Genomic DNA, 24,321 nt, shown 5'->3' with positions numbered 1-24,321 from the left:
CAATTGTAAAGCTTTCTCATAGCTGAAAAACATGGAAAACGCTTTGGCTGTGTCTGATTCTACTTCAAATAAATTCATATCATAATCGACTACACGATCTGAGGTTTGAGGGATATGTTTCCTCAGTTTTCAAATAAATATTTTAAAAACATAGAATATGTGTTTGGAGTTGTCTGAACCGGATGCTGCTCTTCAATTCCAACAGCATACTGAGAACTAGAGGCTCTGGGGAGGAAGCCTGGGGTCAGGGAGGGCAGGCAGAGAGGGAGGAAGAGGCAGCACTCTACTTGCCTAGCTGCTGCTGGCCCACTCACCCACTCAAATACTTCAGCTCCTTTAGGTCTCACAATCACCACTGAAGGGCGGGATCCTTTGGCCAGCGAGGAAACTGAGTTAGGTTATTTCTCGGACAAGCAACCGAGAGAATCAGAATTTGACCCCAGGTTTGACTCCAAATCCCATGTCCTCAGCACTGCTAGGTTACCTATGCCTACAGGTGTGGGTTACCTGGGCCCCTAGATCCACCAGCCTCTCTGGCCCCAGCAATGCAGGGAGCTGTTGCTGGCAGCCAGTGTAATCAGGAGTCCTAGGGAAACTGCACAGCCTATAGGCAGCCACACTGGGCAGTCAAGGTGACACCTAGAGTCCCATGAAACCGCACTTTTCCTTAAAAAACCTCCCTAACACATACATCTGGAAATGGACACAGAACTGAAAGAGGGCTCACTCTTCCCTCATCCTTCTCAGGTGAATAAAATGCTGACCCAAGGTGCCAAAGGACCCGTTTCAGAGCTTTACAATCCAGACGGCCCTGGGCTACATTTTAACCTTGTGTTCAAAACAGTTTGGGGTCAAACTTGTGATGAACACTTTCCACTCCTCTGCGAATTACTTCAACTAATACATACATTTTTATAATTTTTCTCGTTTGTATTCACAAGCATATAATTAGATCTCAGAACTTCTTTGCCGAAAAATCACAAATTGCAAAGTAAAGCAAGCAAGTAAAATTAACATTGCCTAACTTATCTTAAAGCATCTATTTTCTTCTTAATTTGCAAAACTCTAGAGGAAGCCTTCCTAGCATAAACACAATTTAACTATTAAGCTGGAAGATGAGGAGAGGGAAGCTACAGGACTCTCCTCAAAGCATTTATAGAAAGTTTCCTCAGTCCCACAATATCCCTAAAAAGTTTCTTAAAGAGGCCTTAAAATGAATAAATAGTTGAAAATGAAATGCAAAGTCAAATCGAAATGAATGTCAATGTTGCTCAGTTAGCAACAGCCTAGAAGCTCACCAGCTGTCAATGCTAATCATAGCTCAGTTGTTGACTGACTGTGTGACCTATAGCAGTACAGTTAACCTCGCTGATTTTGTATGCCAGCAAGAAAATAGCATCACAAACTCCTCAAAGGCCTGATGTGTTATAACTCTAAGATATCGCCATGGCCCCACTTTGGGAGCTAAGTGTTAAATAAAAACCAAAATTATAAGAAAGATGATAGGATGCTCTTCAAAGAGCATTTCCAGCTCTGTCCACATAATTTTAGTGCTTTGATAAAACATCCTCTGAAGAACCAGTTAACCATCTAGCGTAGTTAAGAATAATTTCAACTGGCCTTATCGAAAATACAGTGTATTCAGAATCTTCATCAAGCTTTAGTTATCACACACAGCCCCAACATATTTACTTGTACTTCTAGGAGAAAAACAGTTTTCTAGGAATCTATGCACAGGGTTCTAAACAAGAGAAGCAAGTGAATGATATAGTCTTTGGCATAAACCCTAACAATAAAACTTTCATCAAAAGACACATAGCTCCTTTGTCAACTAGATTAGAAACTAAAGTCAGGACACAGATGTAAAAACTGGACGCTTAACAAAACATTTTCTTCTGGAGAACACTGCTGGGTTACATTTCCCACCGTCCCTTACAGTTGGCTGAAAATGATCCAGTGGGTCAGGAAAGTCCTCTGACATGGCAGAGCCACTAGAATAAAGGGACATAAGTCCCTGAAAGATTGCAAGAAACAGGTCCCCCCCCATCCACATGGAACTGAGTGTAAGCAAGAAATAAACCTTCGTTATGATAAGCCAGAGCCTTGGGGTTATTATATCAATTAGTTTACTCCAACTAATTTACAAACATGAAACATCTTTAGGATTACAACCCAAGATTCATAATTTGACTACTTTGTATACAGTCCATACCTGATTCAGAATCTTCCTCTAATAGGTGAGGTCCCATCATTTACAGAAAAATAAATCTATACAATAAAGCTCCAAAGGGACATATCATCAAATGCAAGCCCCACGAAACCACGGTGCAGAGACATTTCTACCTTCATATTTGACATAATGCTGATACTGACACCTCTCTAAGCAGGGAGGTGGGACCAAGATGCCTATTATGCAATCACTAGTCTTTTCTCCACCTTCATATATATTCTTCATATGGTCTCTAACACTGCAGTTCCCACCTAAACACTAAAATTAACAAAAATGAAGACTGGTTAAAAATAGTTGCTGTTACAGCATTTCATAAGATTTTTTTACAAGAAAGGCTGCTTATAAACCTATGAAAAATGCCTCCGGAGATGAAAGATCATTTACTCAGAGAGAACAAACAAGTCTGGTAGCCTGAGTTGACTCACAAAGTTAAAAGCAAGCCTGTAAACACAAGCCAATGTGTCACATGGTAATTTCAGCCACGTCAATGTTCAGGAAGATTTATACGGATTTCAAACCCAGAGATATTCCCTAGCTTAGGGACCAGAAGAATATTTATGAAAAAGCTTAAATTCTTAAAAATATTAAGAAATTACTTTAAAAATTTTTTATATACAATGAAAGATACTACTGAGAAGCAATGCTTAAGTGGAATTTTTTTAATTTAAACTTTCTTAATTGACATCATGTCCTATATGCTATGCTTATGATTTTTAAGTATAATTTTTTATAACTTTTTTAGAGATTTTATTTTTTAGAACAATTTTAGCTTTACAACAAAATTGAGAAGAAGATCCAGAGACCTCCCATATAGTCCCTGCTCCCACACATGCGTAGCCTCCCCCATTACCAACATCACTCAACAGAATGGCACATTTTTTACCAAGGATGATCCTACATTGATAGATCATAATCATCCAAAGTCCACAGCTTACTTAAGTGTTCACTCTTGGTGTTGTACCTTCTATGGGTTTGGACAAACGTATAATGGCATATATCCATCATTGTAATATCCTACAGAGTTATTTTCACCTCCCTAAAATTTTCTGTGCTCTATTCATCCCCTGGAACCACTGATTTTTTTACTGTCTCCATCGTTTTGCCTTTTCTAAAATGTCATATAGTTAGAATCATACAGGATATAGCCTTTCAGATTGGCTTCTTTCACTCAGTAACGTGCATTTAAGATTCTTCCACGTCTCCTCATGGCCTGACAGCTCATTTCTTTGTAGTGCTGAATAATATTCTACTGTGTGCACGTACCATAGTTTATTTATCCATTCACCTACTGAAGGACATCTTGATTATTTTCAAGTTTTGGCAATTATGAATAAAGCTGCCATAAACATTAAAGTTGCAGGATTTTGTCTGGACATAAGTCTTCAGCTCCTTCGGGTAAATATCAATGAGCACATTTGCTGGACTGTATGGTAAGAATATATTCAGTTTTGTAAGAAACCACCAAACTTTCTTCCAACGTGACTACACTGTTTTGCATTTCCACCCGCAGTGAAGGAGACTTCCTGCTGCTCCACACCCTCACCAGCACTGGTGTTGTGCTTATGATTTTGATTTCTCTTCTCTAACCTCTACCAGTTTCTCTGTCTAATAGCTAATATAAGCAACATTATGCTAATTAAAACCTCAGCTGTTTAAAGAATCTGGTGTTATACCTCTCTTGTGATGCCTAACAAGGCTAGGTCTATTTTAAATTTTCATACCTTATATCAGGGGAGGGAAATGAGCACAATAGATACTAAAGATCTGCTATGTTTCACATGCTATGATCACTGGCTCATATAAGCTGACTTAATTAGTGTTTCATGAGGGGAAAAAAGCCTGGGAGTTGAGTGGCGTTATCCTTACCTTTCAGAGAAACTGGAGTCCTGAAAACTTTCATAAGCTGTGTACAATAACAGGCTCACCAAAACCCACATTTATGTAACAGACACTTTCAGGAAGCTAAATATCTTTTCATTTGGGGATCTATTAAAATAAATCCCAAAATCTATTCTTGTAATAATATCTATTAATTATAATTCATACTAAATAATATTTATATTAAATAATTTGTATTATGTAATAATAATCTACTAATAATCATTCTATTTTTTGCTGCTTCTCCAATCTATCTTTTGTATTTGGAGTCATTAGTACTACCAATCAAAAGGACTTGCTTTATTAGAATTTCTTACAAATAATGTATTGAGAGGGAGAGACTGAAATTACAAGTTATAATAACATTCTCAAAATTCCTATGGATTGTAATTATTCATGCATCACTTTGCCTCTCATTACCATAAGTCTTTTTTCTCCTTGGTTTTGATGGCACTAACAATAAAGGTAGTATAGTTTATCTATAATTCAACTCACCTAACACATTGCCACTATGATTGTTTTCATGTTCCCTTAACTAGCAAGTGAACTGTAGTATCTAGTAAGCCACTCAAAGTATAGTGAAATGTGATCTCTTACGAAGAGAGAGGCTATTTTGCAAAGCATGAAGATCCTGTCATTGACAAGTATTACTATATCACTGACTTTGGGAAAGAATAAGTTTAAGTGCATTCTACTTAAAGCTAAAATGATAACGAAAATTCTGATTCACCCCCCCCAAAAAAGTAGAGCTTTTAAAATATTGTTTATTTTCTTAAATGTTTCACCATAGAATTCCAATAAATAGCATTGTACTATATAGTAATTAATTTATCAAAAAGACTACATTCATATAACGTTTTAGAAACACATCAGCCATACAAATCAAGTCTGCCACCACTCACATAAGCTCAAATAATAAAAAGAAAAGAAACAGTGGGAACTTCAGGGAATTTATCACTTCCAACAGGAAAAGAGTTTAAGTCAATTATCAGGGTTGTCCATCTTATTGGCTCCTCTTCAGATCAGGAAGCCAGGCGAAGAGAAACCAGAAGGATGTTGTACGACTGTTTTCTAGCCATTCTCCTACAATCTCAGAGGAAGAACATACCATTTGCTATCAACCTCAAAGTCTTAACAAGGCATTCCTGAATGCAAGGGTTTCCAGTGACAAGATCAACTATGTTGCTAACTACAACCTCCCTCTATATTCACCTCATCTGGGAATCTAATAATAGCTACACTTTTCGAAAGTTTACTCTGTTCCAGGAACTCTTCTAGGCTTTTCTGCTCTCCAACAATCCTTCGAAGGAAGTACCACTGTTCCCCACATTTTACAGATGAGGGAGTGTGAAGCCCAGAGAATTTAAGAAAATTGTCCATGGTCACTTAGCTCTTAAGACCCAGAGCCAGATGTTGAATGCAGGCAGCCTGCTCCAAAGATCATGCTCTTGTCCTTTCTTGTTATGTCGCTCACAAATGACACATCAATCAATAAGAATCTCTCAATTCCCTGATTTTAAGATCACTCCTCACACTGAAAAGGGACCTTGATTTCCATTCTCTGAAGCCCACTCTCTGCATATGTATGATGCAGGAAAAACAAAAAAAGAAACTTTCACATCCGGGCTTTGAGAAAGCTCTCAGTGGTTCTCAGGCTTCACCTCAGATTGTCTCACAAAGCCCGCTACACCTTCAGAGTGGGTAATGGAAGGAACAAACCTGGCCTGTGTTACGTGAGAGGGCCCACCCTCAGACCTAAATAGACCTTTGTTACATCAACCACACCAATGGGGTTAAAAAGCAGCCCACACCATCACGCCAACGTTTCCAGTGAGGACCTAGAACACATAAAATAAGTTTACAATAAACAAAAAAAAAAAGGTCTATAATGAAAAGAGAAAAGCCTGGGACAGCCCTCAGTTAAATCTTTGCAACCCAACCCTATTTTTGTCCTCACTCTCTGTGGCCATCCTCATTCTTCCCACCCACTAGGGAATCCTGATGCAGCCCTGACGTTAACGCTCTCCACTTCCATCCTCACTAAGGTTCACCAGCTCTGAAAGTACCCAAGCCCCTCTCTCGTAATTTAAACTCCGCTCCTCCTCCCACCAGCTTGGAATTAGAAAAGGAAGCTCTCCCATGAAGCGACACTTTCCTTTCGCTAGATAATGAGGATAACCAGAAGAACATCCTGTCTGTCCTGAGAGGAAGAATGGATGAGATATCTTCCAAGGCCCTTCCACTTAAATGTTTATTATTAAACGGACCCATACTAAATAGTGAATGACAAATACCTTGCTCTGGATAATCTGTACTCCACCACAGAGGTGTTTGCTTGCTACATCACTGGTGGGATTTAAGATAGGGTAGGATGCTTATGTCCCATTACTCAGCTTCCTGTTCCTTGGTATATGGCTGGTTTGAGGAGAGGAAAACTCAAGAAGGCGTTGTGAAAACGTAGTCACCTACTTATTGGTGGGGAAATAAAGGAAAGGAAAATGAAATGAATAGGAAGCCACTCCAAGACCACTCAAAAAATCCCTACATGCATAACTTAAGGTGGCCTCAAATGTGGATGACATTTGAGACCACAAACCTCCTTCCCCACAGGTGGACACAGTCAAAAGAAGTTAGCCAACATTCACTTCCTTTTTCCCATCAGCTCCCTCACTGGAATTGAAGATTTAGATTGCCTCACCTCCAAAAGAAATAATAATAATAATAATAATAATGATAATAGCTCTCTCTTTAGGCCATAATCCCTATCCCTTTGAAATATGACCTATTTATCTCAAAAGAAAAAATCTCTAGGTTTCACTTGGGTCAACAGTGGATACTATTCATCACTGATAAACATAATATAAATGTTAAAAATATGCTTGTATAAAGAAAAGCCATACTACTAACTAAAATGAGACAAAAAATAATTGCTGTCACCCCTAACTCCCATTCTGCCCCAAGAATGCTAGTCTCCATAACCGTCTCTATTTCCTCACCTACAGTACCTTTTATTCAAGAAACTGCGTAAAAGGTAAATGAATCACATCTTATTTGATTTCATCTTGTTCTCTGTTTAATTAATCAAAAATCATATGTATAATAGTTTTCCTTCTATTCTTTTCCTTGCAAATACAAGCTAATTTAACATTAGAATTGATTTAAAAAGTTTTTGTGAGCTGACCTGGCACCTAAACACTTAGAGCACCATTCCATTACCAAACGTGCTTTAACAACTGACCAACTTTTAGAATCAACCCATTTGTGTTTAGAATACAACCACTGCCTGTATTTTAGGAAGGAAGCTTTGTACTGGAAATATCAAATGCGCACAAGCTATGGGCCTGGGGAGACAGGGCTGAGAGTGTGGGAACGCCAGCAAAATGTGCCTGAACTTAAAGTCAACAGACGGCTTTCTCATCCATCAGTATCTTGGGCTTTCATCACCAATTTATTCTTAAAGGAGGATAGTTTATCAGTTGAATCATCTTAGAAAACTGGAAAAATAAAAACCCAAGCCAATACTTCAAGCATTGCTCTGTAGAAAAATGGAGCATGCCTAGTCACACTGAAGGCCACGGCTTCTACAAAATGTAGACCAGTAATGGGAAAGAAGGGGCAGATTTTTCTTGACTATTGAAGTAAGAAAAATTCCCCCCCTAGAACGGCTGTGATTGGCAGATATTTTCTGAGAAAGGACAGTTGAGGCCTGTGGTCATTTTATGTCAATGGCTCAGATGAGTTGGTCTCCTCTCCTCCTTTACCCCCCTTTCTCTCTTTTTTGCCAATCCCTATGGCTACATCTCAACCTGCTACCCAAAACATGCTCACGGCAGTGGCTTAAAGGGACAGGAATCACCACAAAAGAACGCACACACTTGGATGTATGTCTTCTGCAACTCATTGATTGAATATGCCTATGATGATTTTTCTCAAGAGAACTTGTCAGATTTAAATTATAAATGACTTAAAACTGCTGGTATCTGTTACATTTGGCTATTATGGTGGTCAGGATGTCTATCTTAGGAAGGAGAAATGACAAAACATCCCAGGAATCAACAGACCCTTGTTTCGCCTTGATTTTACTAAAATTCACCCCTAACTTGATTGATTGAAGGCAGTATCAACTTTTAATTCTATTCCTCGAGACTAAAGCGAAATCAAACATAAAAAAATATGAAGCAGTATTTTCTAGGTACAAAGTTAAGCTATAAACTCTGAAATAGAACATGTTTACTGTGGTTAACAGACATACGCCATGTACAAATTTAGCAACAACTCATCATATTAGATACCGTGACCTTTGGCATTGGCATTTTCCAGCATCGTTTCAGATAGCACTGGTAAAGATGGCAGAAGTAATCTAACCCACTAAAGCGCATGTCCCAACAGAATCGCACTTCTGAAATAGTCTCAGCAGAAGCAACATCTTTCCACGCCTACTTTTAAGGAACCAAGGCAATATTTTAAAAGAAACAGTGCATTAAGCATGATCAATGGGTGAGGATGAGTTTCAATAGTATGTCAATTAGTAATATCTGCAACATACACGCCTGGGGAACCTGTGAGGGTAATGTGCTCAGCTCACAGGGAAGAATGAAAAGGACCAAGAGAACCTATTCAGCACCGTCCATCTTTAGGAGAAAACATTGAAAATGAGCTTTGTTTTTTTTACCTATAAGCCATCAAATTGATTCTTCCTAATATGTGTTTTTAAAGTGGGATTTCCCATTCAGGACATGGGACTCCAAGCAATCTGGCTGGCTCTACTGCCTTGTAGCACAAAGACAGAGAAACAAGTGCAAGACAGTACTCACGAAAATGCAGAAAATGAGTAGTTCACATAGAGCCCAGCTACAAATGGCCTCCCAAATTCCTTCACTGACATCTTTGAATGGGGAATGCACCACCTAGCTGGTAGCACAAGACGTCCTAACAACACAGGGGAGGGGGAGCAGGAGACTAATAGTGACTGCTGGTGGACACCGCCATTTCAAGCCTGAAAAGAACAAAATCATTCACCAAAATGGTTTCCTGGCATCACTTTGAACTACGGGAAGGCATAGTTCTAGAGCAAAGGGAAAAAAGCAAAATGAAAAGAAACTGACCACTTAAAATTCTTTGGTAACTTCATCCCAATCTCATTTTCATAGTTTTCGCCCATTAAAAATTTTACCCAATCTAAAGTAACACTATATAAGTAACTAAACCTTTAAAAATAAAACCAGGATTCAAAGTTGGGACTTTTGTAAAGGCACTTTCTTTTCCATTTCCTTTCTCAGCTGCCTGACTTCTAATAAGAGAAATTTTTGGCAGGAACATAGGAGGTATCCAGACATTTGGATGACTTAGACAAGAAAGGCCTAAATGAACAAACTCTGGCACGCAGAAATAAAGCAATCTTTTAAAACCAAAGAGCCAAAACAGAGGCTAAATAATATAATGCTTTCTAATAAAGAAATATACTTTTTAAAAAATGAGATACACACAGTTCTCAAGGATCATTCAGGAAGTATTCTAAATTAGTTTCTTTCAGATCAAGCTGAGACAGTAATTTCTAAACTAAAGTATCAGCATACATACACTTCATATACAGTTCCTTAACATAGTTAAGGTTCATATTATAATCAACACATGCACAATTACTTACTTGCTTCCTTCTGTAGTGAGCAAACTGAGAGAGGCCTAGAACACTTGCAAGAGCCCCTCCTCCAACAAGAATAGTCCCTTTCACTGCCTTTTGAAATGCCATTTCTTAGCCTACAAAGGAAAAAAAGGCAACAAAAAAGTTAATTGGGATTTTTATCCCATAACAACCCCAATAACAAAAAGGGACTGTGTAGATTATGAAACTAAGTTAAACAAGAAAAGAAAACATAAAATCAGGAAGTTACTAACATGCCAATTTGTATACTACAATTCAAAAACAATACGCAAAAAGAACTAGACAAGGGAATTGTCTATATAAAAGTCACCTTCCAACAGGAATTAAAGAAAGAAAAGGAAATGAAGAGAAAACCAAGGATAGTTAAAGAGTATAAAGCCAAGAGAGTTGTGAAGAGAAATATCATTGTGTATCTGGCAAAACTGCATGCTGTACTTGCACATTTGCTCCACCGCTAATTCCCTCCACAAGCAGAACGGGTAGAAGTCTTCTGCCACTTGACATGACAATGAACCTCATGCCTGCTTCCGGTTCATCGGCAAGTGTTGAATTCAAATTGTGGTACAACTCCCTGCCTGAGTTCTCCCCTTCCTAATGAAGTTCTTTCTAGAACTGAAAGCCAACATACTTACATTTCTATCCCTAAAAGAGTCTACACTTTACACATAAAAAGTCAAAGGAAACCCTGCCTTGATCCTCGCACAAAGTGACAGCTTTAACACTGCTGTAATTCTTTTCATTAAGGGAACTTAAAAGAAAAGTTTTCTGTTAGCCAGAGTTGTATGACAGTACAATTTCAAGGGGAAACTCTCCAGATCAAGCCCTCTTTCATGCTCTGTGAATATTTCCAAATAAGGTCTTGCATTGTGTTAGCTTTTGACTTTCTTTCTTCAGACTTGTTTTAAAAAATACTTCTACTATTGGACTGATGAAATTTTTTAAAGTTTTTTTGAGTACTTAAATATTCTTTAACTTTTTCAGAAACCCCACCCAAAGAAAAGCATAATAATGAAAATTTCCCCCAAAAAAACCTCTTGCCAGCTTTAATTCAGCTAAATAAAAAAGATGTATAATAGTGTAATCAACTAAAAAAACAATTCTAACTTAGAGCTGATATTGAGTAATTTGACCGCCTAAGCCTTTCATTCACATTAGCAGCTGACATGCGCATATCATCCTGGGAAGCCACTACCCTATTTTCCTGAATGGGTGGAGGTCTGACCTGTCTGGACAACACACCTTATACTCTACAGATATCTCATGACTCAAGAAAGTATTTAATATGAAGTCAGTTTTAACCTAGGATAGTAAAAACATATAGTATCTCAGTGTAAATTATGATACAGTTAAAATGTGTGGGTCCGTATTGAATGGATAGAATCTATTAGCATAACTATCCTAAGTCAAAGAATTTCAGTGCAGTTGGGAACTATGATTCTAAAGAAAATTCATTTTGGAATACTGTAAATTATATGCTAAAACAAAAATTGGCATCTCTTAAACTTTTATTTTTACTCTGATCTCATTCCTTCTGACAAACTCCTACATTCTAAGACTCATCTTTGTTATTAAGAATTCACCAGAAAAATACTTCACATGCCTACGTTCTCTGCTGCTGAAATTCTCTTCTTTACTGTCCCTCCTCTATATCAACAAGCCCCCTCTCCCAAGTTATACAAAATAGTTGGTATATGCTGGCTAGGGGCCTCCATTCATCATTCAGTAAACCCTAAGCAAAACTCAATGTCCAAAGTCGCTCTGATTGTAAAAACTGCCACTAGCCAACTTGGAAGGCACCCATTTGTCATAGCTCATCATTACCATTCCTGGTATTGCTGTAAAGGTTCACGTGGGCGTCTATCACACAACAATAGAAACTCTAGCAGCCCAGAGATAGCATGCTATCTCCAGGCTAACTAGGTTCCCCTGACAATTAGGGACAGAGAATCGAGACCTAGTTCTATTTACCTAAACAATGCATGTGCCTCTGCCATACAGACAGCAGCCCGGTGGACCCTTGGATGTGAGTTTTGTGGCTGATTGACTCTAGCTCAGTATCACTGCTTCTGTCTTGTTGATAATGCCACTGATGACTTCACAAAGGATACCATATAGCCAACTGAGGGATGTTATTTAACATGTCTCAGCAGAGATGTTCATTCAGCCAGTTAAGTTTGGAGCTAGTTTTTCCCATTGTGTAGGTCCCTGCATTTCCTGCTCACCTTATTATATTGCTTCAATTTGATTTGTCTGAAAGCAAAACTTGCTCAGGGGGATATTTTCATGGGTTTTGTCAATGAGCCACAAATATTAATGAAAAACTGCATTAATATATTATTTTGTGGAGTTAGCGATAATATTGACTATAATCAATAAAATTTATTTTTTCAGTAATTTCATAAAATAACCTAGGCTTAATGAATCATTATTTCTATTCTGATCAAATCCATCCTTAAGATCATCCAGCTACTTGTAATGAATAATCACTCAAAAACATGAGCACAGAATCAGTCAATTTTACCTGGCTCTCCCAAGATTACCATTATTATTTTTTTATTGTTATAATGACAATAGTAGCCAATTATTGAGCATTTGCTCAGTAATAGGTACTGTGTTTTTAATTCTTTACATACATCAGTTCACATCACCCTCACCACATTGTAATTTCATAAAAGAGGCAGTTGTGGTTCAGAAGGGGTAGGGTATTTTGCCCAAAGTCGCTCCTTAGTAAGTGACAAAACCACAACTTAGTCTATGTGCTTAACCACTGGGTGGTTCTGCCCTGCCTTTGCTCTCAAAGGGCAACTTCTCCCCAAGAGTCACACTATATTTTTTTTTTCCTGAGGAAGATTCACCCTGAGCTAACATCTGTTGCCAATCTTCCTCTTTTTGCTTGAGCCCTGAGCTAACATCTATGTTAATCTTCCTCTATTTTGTATGTGGGTTGCCACCACTGAGTGGTGTAGTAGGTCCATGCCCAGGAACCGAACCCAGGCTGCTGAAGCACAGCACATCAAACTTAACCACGAGGCCACAGGGCTGGCCCTCATATTGCTGTTGCTCCCCACAAAAGGCTCATCCAAACACTCATCCAAACACTCATCCAAAGTGTACAATCCCTTGGCATTAGGGTTTCTCTAAGGCAATGAAGAAGCCTCAAACAAAATATCTACTAGTAACCTTCTACCAGATAATAAAGGAACTTTGTTTTAATGTTGAAAGAAAGAAATCGAAAGCCAGATAAATATAAATTATATGCTGTGGACTACGTTTACATTCTGTTATAAAGAAAAAAGTTTTCACAATGATTACAGAGAAGAAAAGACAGTTTCCTTCTAAGTAAAAGCCACAACCAGGAAATTAGCAAAGAAGAGGAACAAAAATATTGACAAATCTTTACCTTTTGCAACTAAAAGTGTAAGAAAACCAGAGGTAGAAAACTGGAGGTAGAAAAATTATCCAAAAAGAAAATTAGCGTAGGTACCATAGCCTGATGTCCATGCTTAACAGCCTATGAAGTCAACCATATATACATTGACTCAGGACTGGCTCCTGCATTTGCACAGACCAGTGCCAGCCCTCTAATTCTTGCAAGGAGAACACCAGCCCAACTAAACAAAGTCCTAAATAAAAAGGTACTCATTTAAGTATATCTGTGAGTTTATCAGCTGCCTTCAAGGGGCTTGCAATCAAGTTGGAGGATTAAACATCAAAGTCTGTCTTGTAACTGTCTTAAAATTAGTTGTACTGTATTAAGTGCTATTAATAGTTGGATAGACAAAAGGCCCTGAATAGCCAAAGCAATCCTGAGAAAGAACAAAGCTGGAGGCATCACAATTTCTGATTTCAAACTATATTACAAAGCTACAGGCGCCAGCCCCTTGGCATAGTGGTTGAGTTCACACGCCCTGCTTCAGTGGTCCAGGGTCCTCCGGTTCAGATTCTGGGCACACACCCACACGATGCTCATCAAGCCATGCTGTGGTAGCATCCCACATAGAAGAGCTAGATGGACTTACAACTAGGATATACAACTATGTACTGGGGCTTTGGGAGGAAAAAGGAAAAGAGGAATCTTGGCAACAGATGGTAGCTCAGGGCCAATCTTCCTCAATAACAACAACAACAAAGCTATAGTAATCTAAACAGTATGGTTTTGGCATAAAAATAGACATATAGATCAATGGAACAGAATAGAGAGTCCAGAAATAAACTCATGCATTTATGGTGAATTAATTTTCAACAAAGGAGCCCAGAATATACAATAGGGAAAGGATAATCTCTTCAATAAATGGTGATGAGAAAAGTGGACAGCCACATGCAAAAGAATGAAACTGGACCACTACCTTACACTACACATAGAAATCAACTCAAAATAGATTAAAGACTTGGACTAGAAACCTTAAAACTCCTAAAAGAAAACATAGAGGGTAAGCTCTTTTACATTGGTCTTGGCACTGATTTTCTGGATTTGACCTCAAAAGCAAAGACAACTAAAGCAAAAATAAATAAGTGGGACTACAACAAACTAAAAGCCTTCTGCACAACAAAGGAAACCACCAACAAAATAAAAAGGCAACCTACTGAATGGGAGAAGATATTTGCAAATTATATATCTGATAAGCGGTTAATATCCAAAATATATAAAGAACTCAAACAACTAAATAGCAAAAAAACAAACATACCAATTTAAAAATGGGCAGAGGGACTAAATAGACATTTTTCCAAAGAAGATATACAAATGGCCAACAGGTACATGAAAAGGTACTCAACATCACTAACCATCAGGGAAATGCAAATCAAAACCACAATGAGATATCACCTCACACAAAAAAATGAGATAACAAGTGTTGATGGGGATGTGAAGAAAAGGGAACCCTTGTGCACTGTTGGTGGAAATGTAAATTGGTACAGCCACTACGGAAAGCAGTATGGAGGTTCCTCAAAAAATTAAAAATAAAACTACCACGTGATCCAGCAATTCTACCTCTGGGTATTTATCTGAAGGAAATGAAATTACTATCTCAAAGAGGTATCTGCACCTCCTCATTCACTGTAGCATTATTCACAAAGCCAAGATAATGAAACAACCTAAGTGTCCATCGATAGATGAATGTATAAAGAAAATATGGTATATACACACATACAATGGAATAGTTTTAAGCCATTAAAAAGAAGGAAACCCTGTCATTTGCGACAACACGATAGACATTGAGGGCATTATGCTAAGTGAAATAAGTTAGACAGGGAGACAAATATTGTACGATCTCATATATACAATCTAAAAAATCCTAACTCATAGAAACAGAGAATAGATTGGTGGTAGCCAGAGGCAGGAGGTAGGGAGTGGGGGTAATGGGTGAATGGGATCAAAAGGTACAAACTTCCAGTTATAAGATAAATACTAAATTCTGGGGATGTAACGTACAGCATGGGGACTATATAGCAGGTAACAATACTGAATTGTATATTTGAATGTTTCTAAGAGAGGAAATCTTAAAAGTTCTCATCACAAGAAAAAATATTATAACTATGTGAGGTGACGAATGTTAACTATTGTAATAATCATTTCATAATATATAAAAATATCAAATCATTATATTTTATGCCTTAAACTAATATAACATTATACGTCAATTATATCTCAATAAAACTGGAAGAAAGAATTTAAATTATACTCAAAAGAAAGGAGAGTAGAAAGAAGCGGAGGTAGGGGTGATAGTAAAGCACTATCCGATAACATTTTCATCAACCACAAGATGTAGGATAGAGTAAAGCTGGGACGCTATTTCTCCTCTGTTCTGTTCTATTTTAAACACTGAGTTATGATGCCCTCAAAGAAAAAAATGGAACCACTATATGGACAGAGACAATATTTCACCTGAATTTCTGTGATTTGCGTCCCTCAATATGATTGGAAGGGCTAGGAGGGGTTCTAAATAAAGTAAGCTGTTAAGTTACATTATTTCCTAAAACAATAACAAATTGAAAAAGAAATAGTAGATTATCAAGTCAAAATGGCACAGTGCATTCATGCTTCAACTCAGCGTAAAAACATGGTAATAACAGATAGAAAAAGAGAAAAGATACATACTTATACACATACACTCTGACAGAAAAGAAACAAGATGCTATATCACTGTAGTGAAATGAGAGATTGATTCTAACTAAAAGAATTAAAGAAGGCTTCAAAGAAGACAGGATACTTGGGAAGGTCTTAAAGAAAGAAAAGGCTTTGGAAGGGGAATGAGTAGAGACAAGTCTAGATAAAGAAGATTTGGAAGAGAAAGAGGAAGATTACAGTAATGTTCAGGAGGCATACAAGTACATAACTATCTGGTTTGGTTGGCGATGATGTTCAATTGGAAATGAGGTCTAAAAAGAAGTCCAAGACAAGAGATAAAAAGACTGCATATGTGAAATAAGACATTTCGATGATATTCTGTTGGCAGTGGGGAGTTGAGGCTGCAGACGAGGGAAGTAAGATGTTCAATCCATGATTTGTGAAGAGTCGTCAAGCAGATTTTTGTGTTGAAGGCTATGATGAAGACAGAGAGACCAACTGGAAGGCAATGAAACAGTCCCCAGGTGAGAAGATAAGAGCCCAGTTTAGGACAACATTGAAAGTCCAAATGCTCTGCAGAAATCTCTAGTGACAGCACTTAATAAGAGATCAGGACAGGACCTGACTGCTGATTACAGAAGGAAGCGGGAAGAGATTGAACATCATAAGGGGTTTTAGCCTGGGTAGCTGGAGATTGGCCCCAACATTACAGCATTAAGATTTAGCAAGAGAAGCAGGTTTAAGGAAGAAGACGAGCTCAGTTTGGAATTAAGGAAATTTGAGATCTTGACAGAAAACCTAATTGGAGACAAGAGCAAACATGGTTAGGTGGGTCTCAGACTCACAAGAGTAATCAGAGCAAAGCTATGGTTTGGGAATTTTCTGCCTAGAACTGACAGATATAACTGCTACATGATAAAACATACTCACTGCTAGCAAACAAAAACTGAGTTTGCCACTTCTCAAAGTTTGTTCACCTATGCTTCTAGCTAACCCTACAATTTATCTGGCTCTACTTAATTCTTAGCTGTCCTTTTAGGACTCCCATTATAGACAGAGTGACTTCAACAATGAGAACAACCACTCAGATCCTATTTCAAATAGTCCCGGAGTGCTCACCACTTCTGCCTCCTCTCCTTCAGAGGCAAGGCTACCCTCCCAGCTAAATTATGCATTTGAATGACATAACCACACACTTTAGACTTAAAAACAAGAAACAACCACCCATTTAAAAAGGCTGAAAGTCCCCTTAGCGACCAGCCACAAACACGTTATTCCAGAACAAGAGCACACTTCCTGGCCCCTGAATTCTTGAAATAGAGTCCTCAAACTCTTCTCCCTGTCTTACAGTCCTAGCTTCTCTCTTAATTTAGCACAAATAAAAATGCATCCAAGTGGATTTGTTGCTCTTCTGTGGAAGGAGCCCTGGGTACCTTCACTTTTACGAAAACATAGCAAGTTCCTTTCCAATCTCCATAATTTAAGAAACATTAGGACTTTCCAGGGTTTTGAGTCTTTTGCCAGCACAGATGTAAGCATACTTCTCCCCATCCCTTAAAAGAGTGATCAGTGTGCGTTGGGAGGTGTGGGGGGAGTATAGCTCAAAGATCATTTTCAGAAGAGTAATTTCAATTGTTATTTCACAAAATTGGGGTTCTCTTGCCTGGTGCACACAAACGAGTCAATTAATTACGGCATCGGCCTTTGGGAAAAGAGATCACCTTTATTCTGTGAGATCGATCTGAAGGGAAAGAGGAGGCATGTGCCCTCAGATCTGTCTCCTTGATTCAGAATTTGGGGGAAATTTAAGGGGTTAGGGAGAATAGGGTGGCATGCAGAAATGCTGGTGGGATAGGTTTTGATTGGTGAGCTTCAAGCACTTATGGTAAGGTTCTAAACATTTATGATGAGGTTCTAACACTTATGACGAGGTTTTAAACATTTATAGTAAGGTAGGAAAGGAATTTTAACATCAGATCTTCCTGAACGGTGGACCCTTGCTTCTGATAAGAGTCCAATTTCTAAATTCTGGTCATGTCTCAGTCCTTTGGTTCCATGGGGAGGAGAATCTTTGGTTCCACGGTCGTTTCAGGTCAAGATTTCTTCTTCTGTGCATGTTCTAGCTCTGTAACTTTTCCAAATTTTCTGAAAGACAATTCTTAATCACTTTGTTGATAAGAGATGGGGTCTGTTCCAACTGGCTCTAAATGAGCCCATGGTTACACAATTACAAGTCTTGCAATCCTTGGGACAAGTGTTCTCTAGCAAGATATAAAGGCATTCCATGTCCCTCTGACCACCTATAGTGAGAAACCGGATGAACAAGGCATTCAAAACATAAGATAAAATCTCCAGGATGTAACCTAGATGTGGCATGTGCTACTTCACTCAGCCCTTTACCTAAGCACATGCAGGTTCAAAGGCAGCAAGAAGCTCCTTACACTTCAATTGCCCAGTCACCCACCTTGTAGCTGTGCATGGAAAACCTCCCCCTCTTCTATTTTGAGTCATGACACTCTGTCAAACCCACAAAAGGCAGAACCCAGAGGGCCAGGCCTCAAGGTCCACCTGCATACAAACTCAGTGACTTATGGGAGAAAGTTGCATGAATCTTACAAAAGAAGGGGGAAGGAACTCATCAGAGGAAGTCCTACCCAAGAAGTTTATAATCATGGAACTTGGCAGCAAGTCCACAACAAAATGGAAGAAGAGGGAGTGAGTTCAAAAGCACCTTCCCACCCAGCAGCCCAGTTTTAACTATAAAAGTCAAGATCTCTGGGTGCTTTGAACTAGATATGTTCCAACAAAGCAAAGCCTTTATTCCAATTGATGTGAGGTCACGTGTTTTGTATACCTTCCTATCAGAAAATACACCGTGGTTCAGGCACACCAAACATATGCTGATCAAGAGCTTACACGGACAAGTAAGTAGCAATCAAAGCGCACCACATACCCCCTTTTCTTTCCCAAAGGTTGACTTTACAGTGGGGACAATGATTAGCACTCTGCCTGCAAACGCATCCTCCGCAGCCAAGCAGAGCAGCACTTCTGCACACATACATCTTACACAGCAGCATGGGATCCCCACAGAAACACGTGGCAAGCCCTCAAGCGTGCTTTTTGAAAGCTGTCAGACATAGATGAACAAAACAGTCAACATCAGAGGCCCGTCAGCCTATTCTCTGGAAAGAGAGGAGTCCTAGTCCATAAACTGAAAATGAATCATCCTTTTTTCGTTTGCTTTAAACATTTTTAAAAAGGATTTAGGCCAAGTCTGGTTAGGAAATGGACCCAAGAGTTATCTACTAAAGATTATCCCAGTGGAAATAAGTGAATGTATCAAGTCCTGAGAAAACAGCCGACACTTTTATCCTTCAATCACCTTACCTTCCTCCCTAGCCCTTCCTCTACTACATATATACATATACATTTTTTAAAGCCCCAAACACAGTAACAATGACAACCCATAGTTATAAAAACTACATACACTGTATCAACCTACGAAAACAGACATCAGTTGAAGAGGCAAAGTGTTTATTTGGGATCAAAGAACTGCAATTTGGGGAGCACAGACTCAGGTAGAAATCCAAACAGTACCCTGCTAGGGAGTAAAAGTCAAGGGCTTTTAAAGGCAAAGAAGGGAGGCTGTATTACAAAGAATTTTAATTTGAACAATTGCTAGTAAAACAATTGCCGGTTTGGCCCAGTCCAAAGGTTTGCCCAGGCCAAGGTTCAAGACAGCACGCAGCTTCTCTGGAAGGGAAACTCCGACTCCATTTTAAACTGATTCCACTAAGGTCAGTTTTGACTACTGAATAGGATATCAAAGGATAAACACAAAGGTTTTTCTGAAGTCATTGAGAAAAGTATTCTTCTGATAAAACAAGACCAGTGAAAGAACCAGTAAAAGTTGGCAGAAAAGTTAGAAATACAATGAATCCTCCGCTTCTGGATGTCCAAAATTTTCACTGTGGCTGAGGAGGAAGTTAGAGCAACATAATCACACGTGACTGGCACAGCATCCAACCCCTAGCTTTGTCCCTGCCTCTCATACCCCATCAGAGAGCCAGACCACTTAGGGAAGAGCATGTTCTATTTCCAATCAATTTCCCCAGGAAAATTCCATGCCAGAAGGGCCCAATCCAAAAGATGGGAAAAAATCTTAACAAAGGCAGAGTATTTTAATAAAGACAAAAGAGAAACAAAATCAGGAAACAAAGAGCAAATGAAAGAAGACAAACACCATATTTGTATTGATTCACATAGCTTCAAGGCAGAAAGTATTTGGAAAAGCTTCCTATGCGTCTCTCTGGGGCACCTTTAGGTCAGTTATATCATTTTAGGAGCAAACACACAGCTACAGATGACTGAGAAAGAGGTTCGCCCAGGAGGCTAGCCCAAAAAGGCTCACAGGAGGGCAGGAGCCTGGAAGCTTAACAGAAGGAGGAGCTGGCACAGGGAAGGGTTGAGTTGGCTCCAGGGGTTGAAATCAGTGTTTAAGAAATGTAAGCAAAAGGCATACACACACAAAAGAGGAGAAAATAAGGTCAACCACCATTTAAAATAACCCAGTGAAAAGTCTCTATTTGTTTATAAAAAATTTGTCAAACATTATGATGTTAATTCTTTTGGTGTGCAATTTTTGGGTTTTTTTAATTTAATATGCAATTCCATAATTAATTAAAGCTTTTATTTCACTAAGTCCTCTAAAAGGAAAACATACAGAAAAGGTAGAGGGCTGTAGAGGAACATGATACATGCTCGCACTCTGGTCGTCATTTATTATGTAAGACTCAATTTTTAACAAAATAAATAGTTTCCAAGGCAACTTCCATATTATGTATTTGTTTTCTGCCTCTTCTAAAACACACACCAGTACGAAAGAGTCACAAATTTGACCCTTTTCCCTCATTTTCCTGAGGTTCTCTGTAGAATTACAAGAAATCAATGAAGCCTATCTCAGCTTATAATAGATTTATATTCATTAATGCAAATGATCATAGTTTCATTCATAATGGAATGATTTCTATTGTATTTGCTTTCCATAGAACTGTCATTAAAAATCATAAAGAACTATAGTTAGTTCATGCAAGTGAACTTGCTTTACATTTTAAATTCATTTTAAAACTAAAATTACTATACTATATTCTCTATCATCCTAGACGTTAATAGATTTTTAAAGTTGTAAAATTCTATCTTTAATTTTCCATAAAAACATATTTCTGCCTTCTTTGTTTACCATATATGTAATTTAAGGTAATCCTAAAAGACATAAAATAAAATGCGCCTCAAAAGTCAAAATCTGGAGCACTTCTTCCCAAAATGCACATCCCTTATAAAGACACAAGTCAGGTTAAGGCACTGAGTGGATAACATGCCTGGCATGAAATTAAACAAACTTGCATTAATGCGTCAACTAACAAGAAAGGCCTCACTTGAAAAGAGGACAGCAGACACTGAAAAAAGCTTTAACTATGCCTTGAGGAAGAAGGAATGTTACCAACGAACCACACAAAAAAACTTCTTTGGGCAAACAGACCACACTAGTCCCATGCTTTTTGCTGACTTTCTGACCCTTTACTAACACTATTTTTGGGTTAGAAAAATGGTTCACATTCCTTTGGCAGCACAAATCCTTTTTTTTAGATTTTACATCCTGTTACAGAATCTATTTTAGTAATCAAGACAAGAAAAAAACCTTTACATTTGTCTACACAAATAACGCATAACCAATCTATAAATCAAAATTGGGTGAGTTTATTATGAGCCAGATTTCAGGACCATCTAGCCCGGGAGAGTCCTCCCACAAAGGAACAGAGCACTCCAGAGAAGTGCGGTGTACAGAGTGGTCATATACCATCAAAGAGCATGTATCACATATGATTGAAATGTCCCTTTTACGATAGTCATGAGACTGCCCCGTCCGCACAGCGACTGATGGACACAGCAGGTAGCAGGTCTGTTGTCTCGAGCTGGATGGTCACAGGTAAGCTGGGTGGTCAAAGGAGCGCAGCAATCAATTCCTAGTCTAGGGAGAGATGCTTATCCTTAAAGAAATGCCAATGTGAGGGAAGTTGTACCTTTATCTTAAGGGCATTTGTTCTTGTCTTTGGGACACAGCAAATGCTTAAAGCAGATATATCATGCATGCTTAACTGCCACGTCAGGCCCTTTTAGAAAAACAACAAAGTTAGGCCAAATTATTTTTACACCAAATGGCTTCCTCATATACTCCAATATATCCTATTGCTTGCCATTTGTTTATCACTTTGTTACACAATAAACTGCATACAAAACAAGAGTTCAAAATATCTGTCTTTAATTACAATATATTAAGCCTCTCATTCAGATTTATTATAACTATAACAAAGTCTTATAAAGTAATCACAATCATGGCTGTTGAATACACACCCCGAAATGTTTCATAAGAAAACATCTACTTCACCATATAAATAAATAGTATTTTAAAATGGCTTAGGTGCTATAAAATAGTGCACAGGCACTGTGAATCAAAAGGTTTTTAACGTATATGAGTGATAATGAACATAAGTTCTCTACAGTCAAAAGAAATACACCCTAAGAAAATTTCACTTAAATAGCACGTTCAGAGAAAGCAGTGCTTCAGAGATAATTAAGTTTCTATTTGCCTGGATCTTAATCAGAGATCTCTGATGTTGTTTTGCAAGATCTTAGAAGTTTATAAACTATAGCATTATGAGTTAGGAAAAACTATCTACACATGTAGCCATTTTTCTTTGAAAGCTCAAAAAAACTTAGAGACTCAAGATCATTATTCTGAAATCTCTTTTTTGTGATTAGCACAGATATAGAAGGTTTGAGAATCTGCCTTCAAATGTCATAAGCACAAACAAAACTTTGAAAAGCTGGCTTTTTTTTTTAATTCAAAATGCGGATGCCAACTGATTTACTTAGCTTTTGTCCATTATTTTTATTATTGAATAAGAGAAAATGTCTTATTGAATGAGAGAAAAGTTACCAATTCTTCAAAAGTTCTAGTGGCAATTGCACGATGCATGTCAAGAAATGCATTTTAGGAAATACTTGTTGAAGATAGTTTATGAAATCCTGAGCTCATAAAAAAAACTATGACCAATAATTTTTATGCTACTATAGCACAATAATTTAGGTCAATTTATTTACATTATTTAAAAAATGTTCTAAATTTGATTATAGCTCTATTAAAGCACAAGCCTTGGCTGAGAGTTATAGAAGAGACCAAGAAGCATGTTGGGGTGGCAAGACCAGTTATTCTGCTTCCTTGAGCTAGAGAAGATCCCCAGGAAATAAAGCTAACCACTTTTCACATCCCTCAGCCTTCTTTTCCCTGTAGCTTGTGCAAATTTGCATTTAAAATTCACTCCTCTGCACATCTAATAATCCACTACATGTATAAATGTAACTATCAACAAAGGGGCAAATTACACAGACAAAACATAAATGCAAGGGAAATATGAGATGCACTATAGTCAAAATAATCGTGTATTGTATTATTTGGCTTAGTGATCACAGTCCCTAAAAGTCTCTGACCCTTAAGGAAATAAGAATCAGACAATAGGAGAGACAGATTGTGGTAAGTCATATTTCTTAACAAAAATTTCTTCCAAAAGTATGGAATACAAATCATACCACATTTTATAAATGCCCCATCCCCTCACCCTCAAAAAAGGAAAGCAAAAGACGGTAGGTCTTCTTTCACCTGTGCAAAATAATAAGCAAGGCTGTATGTCCATCTCCCTTGTCTTAGCTAAAACATTCTTGGTCATAAGACCTTATTGTCCCCACTTGAATGAAGCGTCGTCTCTAAGTCTCCCCTTTTGAGATTTTTCTTTTCTTCTTTAAAAGGACTGGCACACACCCTAAGTGGAAAGCAGTCAAGTACTAGACTATAAACAAGTCTAGTCACTGTGCATGAGATAACTGTGTGTCAACATTACACAGCTAACACCCTAGCATTTGACTGTCTAAAATTTAAATAGCATGCACATAAGAAGGTAGAGGTTTCTGCTCAATATTCTCTCTAAAGCTGCTATTGATAAAAAACAAATAAACAAACGAAAAAACCCTTCTATATTCTTTTAATTCTCAAAACCAGATTAAAAAAGAAAATCACCAGGGGGTATTCCAGAAGGAGAGATTAAGGAGACTTGCCTTATAATTCCATCTCTACCCCTAACTTGCTTTGTGAATTCAGGCAAATCATTTGAATTTGCTGATCCTCACTCCACCTACAAATGAAATAGCTCTGAACATGTCCAGAGCTATTTTAAGTTCAAATTTACATTATTTTATGGTTTTTCTTCATACAATAGGTACAGGGGAAAAAAACACCCTTACGCATTAGAGGTGGTACTATCTTAATGTCCTGTTTTTTTTAGCATGGTGGGATGAAGACTTGCATTCACTCTTTTGTTGAATAATTATTCACGGATCATCCAAATGTACACCAAACACACAACTTAGAAAAAA

At 38.0% G+C, this 24,321-nt stretch overlaps 1 protein-coding gene across 2 annotated transcripts in view; it reads right to left on the bottom strand.

Annotated features, from left to right (window-relative positions):
- The window catches only part of GPD2 (glycerol-3-phosphate dehydrogenase 2), a 135,264-nt gene that overhangs the window by 91,202 nt on the left and 19,741 nt on the right, over positions 1-24,321 (bottom strand). For both annotated transcript variants that reach the window (XM_046659043.1, XM_046659042.1), the window contains exon 2: positions 9,756-9,865. In XM_046659043.1, coding sequence (XP_046514999.1) covers positions 9,756-9,857 — 102 coding nt within the window. In that variant the 5' untranslated portion in view covers positions 9,858-9,865. The remainder of the gene's footprint in view (positions 1-9,755; positions 9,866-24,321) is intronic.

Source organism: Equus quagga, chromosome 4 (genome assembly GCF_021613505.1).
Source record: "Equus quagga isolate Etosha38 chromosome 4, UCLA_HA_Equagga_1.0, whole genome shotgun sequence".
Taxonomy (NCBI): domain Eukaryota; kingdom Metazoa; phylum Chordata; class Mammalia; order Perissodactyla; family Equidae; genus Equus; species Equus quagga.
The sequence above is the reverse complement of the archived record's forward strand: the minus strand, read 5'-3'. Positions and strand labels throughout refer to the sequence as shown.